The sequence below is a fragment of the Chiloscyllium punctatum genome, chromosome 30 (assembly GCF_047496795.1).
Source record: "Chiloscyllium punctatum isolate Juve2018m chromosome 30, sChiPun1.3, whole genome shotgun sequence".
Taxonomy (NCBI): Eukaryota; Metazoa; Chordata; class Chondrichthyes; order Orectolobiformes; family Hemiscylliidae; genus Chiloscyllium; species Chiloscyllium punctatum.
The window spans coordinates 36,720,434-36,729,507 of record NC_092768.1 but is presented as its reverse complement, the minus strand read 5'-3'; the positions used below and the strand labels follow the sequence as shown (position 1 = coordinate 36,729,507).

The following is a 9,074-nucleotide window of genomic DNA, read 5'->3' as shown; positions in this document are numbered from 1 at the left end:
AACGTTTGGCCCTCTAATGAGTAAGAAAGGAAGATTGCCTGTCGAACCTAAGAAAATGGGTGAAATTCTCAGCTTTGCATCAAATTTCACTGAGGAGAGGGACATGATGAATGTTGAGATTCGAGATAGAAGTTTGATTACTCTGGATCACGTTGACATAAGAAGGGAAGATATGTTGGGTAGGCTAAAGAATATTAAGGTGGGCAAATCCCCAGGACCAGGTGGGAGCTATCCAAGGTCTCTGAGGGAGACGAGAGGAAATAGCTGGGGACCTGACATATATCTTTGTCGCATCCTTAAACACAGATGAAATGCCAGAGGACTGGAGAGTTTCTAATGCTGGCCCCCTTGTTCAAGAAGGGTACTAGGAATATTCCAGATAACTACAGAACAATCAGCCTGACGTCAGTGGTGGGAAAGTTGCTGAATAAGGGACTGAGGGATAACATTCATTTATGTTTGGAAAATAATGCGTCTATCAGTGATAGCCAACATGTTTTTGCGCGGAGAGGTGTTACCAACTTTTCAGAGATCTTTGAGGAAGTGACCAAGTTGGTAGATGAAGGAAGTGCTGTAGATTCACGGACAAGGACTTTAGTAAGGAGTTTCCCCACGGTAATCTAATGGAGAAACTGAAGTCACGTGTTGTGCAGGGTGTTCTCGCAAGGTGGATAAAGATATGGTTGAGCAACAGGAGACAGTGTAGTAGTTGAAGGGAGTTTCTCTAAACGGAGAAAGGTGACCAGTGGTGTTCCACAGGGATCAGTGCTGGTGCCACTGTTGTTTGTGCATCAATAAATGATCTGGAAGAGGGCACTTTCAATCTAATCAGTAAGTTTGCAGATGACACGACGATTGGTGGAGTAGCAGTAAGCATAGGGGACTGTCAAAAAATACAGACGAAAACAGATAGGCTGGAGAGTTGGCAGAGAAGTGGCAAATGGTGTTCAGTCCAGGCAAATGTGAGATGATGCATTTTGGGAAGTCTAATTCCAGAGCCAACAGTAATGTAAACGGAAGAGCCTTGGGAAAATTTGATCAGCAGAGAGATCTGGGAATTAATTGTACCTTGAATGACGTTGCACAGTTGGATAGAGAAGTCAAGAAGGCATATGGCATGCTTGCCTTCATCTTATTGTGTATAAGAGTTGGCAAGTCATGTTAAAATTGTACAAAACTTTGGTTCTGCTGCATTTAGAATACTGTGTACAGTTTTGGTTGTAGTGGACGGCACGGTGGCATAGTGGTTAGCACTGCTGCCTCACAGCGCCAGTGACCTGGGTTCAATTCCCGCCTCAGGCTGTGTGGAGTTTTTGCATTCTCCCTGTGCCTGCGTGGGTTTCCTCCAGATGGTCCGGTTTCCTCTCACAGTCCAAAAACGTGCAGGTTAGGTGAATTGGCCATGAGAAATTGACCATAGTGTTAGGTGAAGGGGTAAATGTCGGGGAATGGGTCTGGGTGGGTTGCGCTCCGGCAAGTTGCTGTGGACGTATTGGGCTGACGGGCCTGTTTCCACACTGTAAATAATCCCATCTAATCTAATTACCAGAAGGATGTGGATGCTTTGGAGAGGGTGCAGAGAAGGTTTGCAAGAATGTTGCCTGGTATGGCTTGTGCTAGCTATGAAGAGAGGTTGAGTAGATTCTGATTGATTTAATTCGGAAAAAGGAGATTGAGGGGGAACCTGATTGAGGTCTACAAAATCATGAAGCGTATAGACAGGGTGGAGAGAGATCAGACTTTTCCCAGGGTGAAGGATTTAACAACGAGAAGTCAAGCATTCAAGGTAAGAGGTTAAATGTTTAAGGAGGATACACTGGAAAGTGCTTTACACAGAGGGCGTTAGGTGCCTGGAAGGCGTTGCCTGCAGACTGTAGTAGAGGCAGATTAATTTAAGGTTCGTCTGGACAGATGCATGAGTAGGTGGGGAGCAGAGGAATACAGATCCTTAGGAATTGGGCAATAGGTTTAGACATTTGATTTGTATTGCGTCAGGCTTGGAGGGCCGAAGGGTCTGTTCCTGGGCTGCACGTTTTCTTCGTTTGTTTTTTGTTAAATGAGTTATTGATTGTAATGGACAGTTGCACTTAACACTTTTACAAATTAATTTGTGGACAGAATTGCAGGTTGATGATGATCAGATATTCGTCGAAGCAACCAATATATGTCTTGACATCAGTCAAGGGGATATAAATGTCCATCATTTGTAGGCCAGGAGAAATGCTTGCAATTTGAAATTGCCATTCATCTCTTCATTCAGATTTGTTTTGCAAAATGAAAAGTGAACTAATATTTCCGCCTTAATTAAAGCAGGACTGCAACATTTGTCTGACAAAATACGTACTTCAGAAGCACCATATGCACTGTATGTTTAAAATAAGTTGATGACTTTATATCGAACTGTAGGGACTCATTTATTTCTCCTAAATGATGTAACGTCGCAAAATAAATATCCTTTCATAATTTCAAGATGCTGGTGTTGGACTGATGTGTACAAAGTTAAAAAAAACACACAACATCAGGTTATAGTCCAAAGGTTTATTTGGAAGCACTATCTAGTGTGATTGTGATATGTGCTGAATGTAGTGTTGTGTGATTTTCATACTTTCATAAACATGCACATGTTCCCCAATTAGCACAATTCCCTTTCCAATTCAGTGTTGTATATCCTACTTTGATTGCATTCTTCAATTTACAATAGACAGTAGATACAATTCAGACAATGCTTCTAATTTTGTGTATTATATCGTGTCGAATTCCTTGAGAAAATGAGATCATTAGTTGCATGCATTTTCAAATGCACAACACAGACATTTCTAATATTAAAATATGTCAAGTGATTGCAAAGTCGTTCAAGTGTTGTTTATTTTGTTGCTCCAACGCTCTTGTACTGACATAGCAGAAGATGTTTGAAAGTTTTCTTGAATGTACTATTACACAATGCATAACAGAATGGATTGATGGTGCAGTTGATGTAACATAGCCAATATCCAATAATCCAGACTATGCTTGGTACACATATTGGACAGAATGTGCTAATAAGAAGCATGACAAAGTATGGGGTCCAAGTGATGATGAATGCAAGGAGAATAGCCAGAACTGTCGTGGTCACCTTCTTCTCGCGATTCACAGGCACCCTCTTTTTCTTAACAGGAGTCGTAATCATGTCAACAACTTGAGTATCTGTTCTGGTCATTTTTATATTGTTATTTGTATTTATGGCATGTCTGATGCCTCTAATGTTTCTTTCTGGGGAGTCGATATCTGCATTATTTTGAGATTCTGGAGGAATTTCTGTGCAGGAGAATTCGATATTTCCGTTGCTGCAATGACGACATGCTGGAGAGGTTGTTTTGATCCTTTGGGTTGCTGGCGCCTTCTTCGATGCGAGTGTACTAAGTGGCTTTGACTCATTACAGTGTTTTTCCTGCAGTTTTATCCCAGAATAATGAGTTGTGAGAGCACGATTTATTTCTGCTTGCTTTTCATCATACGACAACCCATCAGAACCATTTGACAGATTGTTATTATTCGATTTCATATTATTTCCCTTGCCAAGACTGGGAAAATGGGAGCTTTTCCTCGAATCATGTTCCAATATATCCTGCTTTATCCTTCTCTTGCTGGCAAGAGATATGTGCACATAGAAAATGACCATAATAATAACAGGGAAAAAGAAGGAACCTATTGTAATCCCAAGAGTGACAACGGGATTTGAAAGGAACTGGACATAACACTCACTCTCACCAACTGTACGCTCTCCTACGATGAACTGCCAGAAGAGAATGGAAGGACCCCACACAATGAATGGCACCACCCACGCCATTGCAATCATCATTCCTGCAATCTTACGTGTTCTCTTCACTGGGTAGCTCATAGGATTTGTTACACTTGAGTAACGGTCAAAGCTGATGATAAAAATATTCATGGAAGAGGCATTACCAACGACATGATCTAAAGCCAGCCATAAATCACAGACCACTGGTCCCATGGGCCAGTATCCAAAAGTAAGGTAGATTGTATATAGATTCATAGAGACTGCACCAAGAATCATGTCAGCACAGGCTAAGCTTAATAGGAAATAGTTATTAATAGTCTGCAAATGTCTATTTCGTTTGATAGAAATAATAACCAGAATGTTACCAGTAAACGTCAGGAAACTTAAAGATCCTGCCGCAATGGCAATAACAATGAATTCAGCAATTTTATAAGGACTCTCTCTTTCAGTATTAAACATGGTAGTTGAATTTTTGTGAGAATAATCTTCTTGTGTTGAAATTGCCATGGTTTCACTCTGGTATGCAGTAACCACTTATAAGATCTAAGATAGAAACAAACAAAGAAAAAATTGAGAAAAGCTGATTTGAAACATGTTCACTTTGAAATGAATCATGTAACTCAATGAAGTTTTGCTGGAAGAACAAATAAATCCGACTGTATTTTTGTAAATATTAAAATATTTGCAAGCAAATGTCGTACTTACAGTCGGAATCTACTCGAATACAACTTTCTGTGCAATTAATAATCAGCAAATATTTCATTGCTTGTGTTGATTTGCATGAAGACGTGAGTCAGGGAATTTAAAAGCAGACCCTTATATTAAGGCTTACTTGTTTCATACACTTCCATAAATTATCTCTGCGTTTTTCATTTACAAAAGACTTATGCTAGAATACTCTTATTTTTAGTTATTTCAAGGTTATTCATCAGTTGATGCCCCAACCGATGCATCAGTGTTGCCACATCATCTCAGATAATAAATAAAAAATATCCTCTGCAAAAAGCTGTCTGTTCGAGACAGACAAGAATGATAGGTTTGGAGTTTCATCCCAGGGAGACATAGATACAGGAGATTTAATCACATCAGATTGACGACATGCATTTTAAATGAAAATGTTAATGCTATCGTAATTGAGGTCAAAGGCTAACTGAAATTTGTGTATTTCAACAGTTCTAGGGCTTTAATACTGAGTTAAACTGCGATGAATGTGTTGATTGTTTGACCTTAATAAGAAAAGGAAAAGATGACGAGGTTGTTTTAAATTACAGCATTTTTCATGCAAAACAGCATTAAAATGCCTTATTTGAAGACTGCATCCATAATTAAGTTCGTAATCTCAATTATTTCAGAAAGAGTACAAAACATTGATGAAACCTCCACACAGCAGCTGGTGGTCTGTTGTCTTAAAGTATCAGAAGGAAATGACACCACAAAAAAAAGCAGAGAATCAAATGCTATAAAATCTTTCCCCACTGCTCCAAACAGTAATTTGAAGAGATAGGTCAGGCTGGAATACAACAAGGTGCAAGGAATGCTTGTTGGATGAACATGCACTTAGTTCAATGCAAGAATGGTGACAGGAAAGGCTGATGAACTGAGGGCAAAGATAGGTAAGTGGGAGTGGTGTATTATAGCCATTATAGAAACATGACTAACGGAGAGACAGGTCAGGCAGCTTAATGTGCCAGGGTACAGTGATATTGGCGGGACAAACGTGGTGGAAGGAGGAGAGGGGAGCTGAATTTTTAATTAAGGCGTGTATCACAGTAACAATCAGACATTAAATAACTGAAGTATCATCTAGTGAGGCTTTTTGGGTGAAGCTAACAAATAAGAAGAGAAAACTGGAATAAGAGAAACAAATATGCTGGGAGATTGAGCCAACTTGCAGGGTTATCATAGTACTGGATTTTATCTTTTCTAACATAGACTGGGAATGCCACAGCGTTAAGAATTGAGATGATATGGAATTTATTAAGTGCATTCAGGAAAGTTTCCTCAAACAGATTATAGTGTCCTACTCTACAAGGGGCAAAATTTCACCGACTCTTGGGTAATAGGTCAAGTCTGATGACGGAGATGACAGTGGGGAAGCAATTCGAGTGCAGTCACCACAGTTCTATTAATTTTGAAATAGTAATAGAGCGGGACTAAACAGGTCCACAGGTTCAAGTTTTAAATTGTGGTAAGTCTAATTTTGATGAATTTAGACAGGATGTTGCAAAGGTTGATTGGAATAGTTTGTTTGCAGGAAAATGAACCTCTGGTAACCTCTAAAAGTGGGACAGCTTGAGTTCAAGTTCTATATGTTTATGTGAGGGTGAAGGGCAAGGTTAACGTGACAATGAAATTCTGCATGGTAAGAGATACTGAGTATTCGAACAGAAAAAAGGAGGCATGGCTCAGGTGCAGTCAGCTGGGCTCAAGGGAATCCCGGAAGATTTGCAAAGAAGGCAGGAATGCACTGAAGAAAGAAATCAAGAAGGTGAAAAGAGTGCACTCGATAGCCTTGGCTGCGAATGGTGAATACAACAGTGTGTTTTAAGTATATTAAAGGAAAATGAAAAAAAAACAGAAAGTACAGGGTCCCCAAGTGTCAGGTGGGCATATATTTTTCGAAGCACAGGAGATTGGTGAGGTTCTCGAAGAAATATTCGCCCGTGTGTTTACCATGGAGAAAGGCATGAAGACTTTGGGACATTAGGGGTGATATATTCGGGACAGTCCATATCACAGTAGAGGACGTGCAGGATGTATTAGAACGTATGACAGTGGATAAATTTCATGGTCCTGACCAGATATATGCATGAACTCTTCAAGAGGATAGAGAGGAAATTGCAAGGGCCCGAACGATATTTTTGCATCATCAATAACCATAGGTGATGTCCAGGAAGACTGGAGGGCAACGTCTATGATGTAATTATTCCAGAAAGGCTTCAAATAAGCCTTAAAACTAAATAACATTAAGCTTAATATCAGTGGCTTGGAAGTTACCTGAGAATATTCTGAGGGTAAAAAAGATACGCATGCATTTGGAAAGGCACGGTTTGATTAGGAGTACTTCACATGACTTTGTGAGTGTGAGATGATGCCTCAACAATTTGTTAGAGTTCTTTGGTGAAGAGATCAGGAAGGTTGACGAGAGCTGGGCAGTAGCCGTTGTCTCTTTGGAGTCCCTCATTTCTGATGAAGGGCTTTTGCCTGAAACATCGATTTTCCTGCTCCTCGAATGTTACTTAACCTGATGTGCTTTTTCCAGCATCACATTCTCGACTCTAATCACCCGCATCTGCAGTCCTCACTTTCTGGTCGTCTCTCTGGATTTCAGTAAGGCATTTTCTCAGGTTCCACATGGTAGGCTGATCTGGAATGTGTGATTGCATGCAATCTGGGGGAAGCTGGCAAATTAGATTCAAAATTAGCTTGATGGCAGAAGACAGAGGGTAATTGTGGAAGGATGCTTCTTGGACTGGAGGTTTGCGAAGAGTGGAGTGCCTCAGGAGTCGGTGCTGGGCCCAAAGTTACTTGTTACCTATATCAATGATTTGTTTGCGAATGTACAGTCATGATTATTAACTTTGCAGATGACACTTAAATAGGCTGTTTCATGGTCAGTGAGGAAAGTTATCAGAAATTACAGAAGTACTTTGATCAGCTGTACCACTTGGCTGAAAAATGGAAAATTCATTTTCGTATAGTTTATTGCGAGATCTTGCATTTTGGAAAATCAAAACAAGGTAGGAGTTTCAGGGTGAGTATAATGGGACAGAGGGACTTCAGAGTTCAGGTTCATAGTTTTCTGAAAGTGGAATCACAGGTAGATAGGGTAGTGAAGATGCATTTTGGCACATTGGCCTCTATTGTTGAGGGCATTGTGTATAGAAGTTGGGAAGTTATGTTGCAGTTATACAGGACTTTGTTGAGGCTGCACATGAGCGTTGCACTCAGTTTTGGTCGCCTTGTTCAAGGAGTGATATTATTAAACAAGAAACGGTGCAGAAGAAATGTACAAGAATGTTGCCTGAAGTCAATTATTCTCTGTGAGATAGGGAGAGTTTGGGCAAGTTGGAAAGCTTATTTATCAAGCACTGGAGACTGAGATGAGAAGTTGTCGATATTTATAAGAACATGAGAGGCACAGATAGGATGAATGCAATCAGTCTTTTTCCCAAGGTTGGAGAATCGAGGACAACAAGGCATCAGTTTAAGGTTAGAAGAGAAAGTATAAAAGAGAACCTGGAACTGGGGTGGGGGTATGTGGGATATTTTTCACACAGTTGTTATGCGTGCAGAATGAACTTCCAGCTGACATGGTTGAGGTCTGAATACTAACTGCCTTTAAAAGGCATTTGGACAAATGAATGGATACGAAAAGATTAAAATAATATTCGCCAAATGCACGGAAATGGCTTTAGTATGGCGGATATGTTGATTGGCATGGAGCAGTTTGGACAAAATGGCCTTTCTACGTGCTGTGGGAATCTATGACGCTATGATGCATAGGCAAAGAAATTCTATCAGACCAAGATTTCAAACATCAAACATCTGTTATGAGTAATGTTTGGATAGGCTAAGATTGTATCCATCCATGTCTTAAAAACAGAGTTGTTTCTTGCTTGAGACTTGTGTGATCATAAGGAGTGTTATTCGAATAAATGTGGGAAAAAGTGTTCTCTTAAGGCAGTATCTCGAACTTGGGGCACAGCTTTAAAACAAAGTGGGCTGTCTGTTCATAACAGAGATGAATTTATTTGCCAGTCATTCGTCTTTCAAATTGTTCTGCTGAAAATCAACAGAGACTTTCTATACGTTAAAAAATGAACATTAAGGATAGATTGTTGGTTAGCAAGATACTGAAAGAGAATCAATGATAGTAACTGAAGTAGCCGAATTTCGACGTATGTTTCATGTTTGTGTGCTCGTATTCCAGCTATCTTCCATTTCCTGTTTTAAATATAATTGTTTTTGTTATTTAACGAATTCCATTTTAAACGTAGCAAATAAATCGGCACCCATTTCCCTACCAGGTCAAATTTTACATTAGATAGTCGTCACAGAAACAAGTAATTTGTCAGAACCAGTCCATTCCAAAGTAGTTTCTCCAATCCCCACATTATTAATCTCAGGAGGAACATTGTAAGCATCTGTTTGTGTCTACGTTTTAAACATTTCTATGTCTCTTCTAAATTCATCCAAAAGCATTTTATCCAATGTCAGTATTAGTTAGTCTCATATTCGTAGACTGATCACACTTCCACTGAAATTCATATTGGCTTTCTTGGGTTATGTCATG

At 39.8% G+C, this 9,074-nt stretch overlaps 1 protein-coding gene across 1 annotated transcript; it reads right to left on the bottom strand.

Moving 5' to 3' along the window:
• Nucleotides 1-2,863: 2,863 nt before the first annotated feature.
• LOC140455027 (muscarinic acetylcholine receptor M2-like) lies at nt 2,864-4,285 on the bottom strand. The gene has a single exon (XM_072549700.1). It carries the CDS (start codon nt 4,283-4,285, stop codon nt 2,864-2,866), a length of 1,422 nt encoding a protein of 473 aa, XP_072405801.1.
• Nucleotides 4,286-9,074: the final 4,789 nt, after the last annotated feature.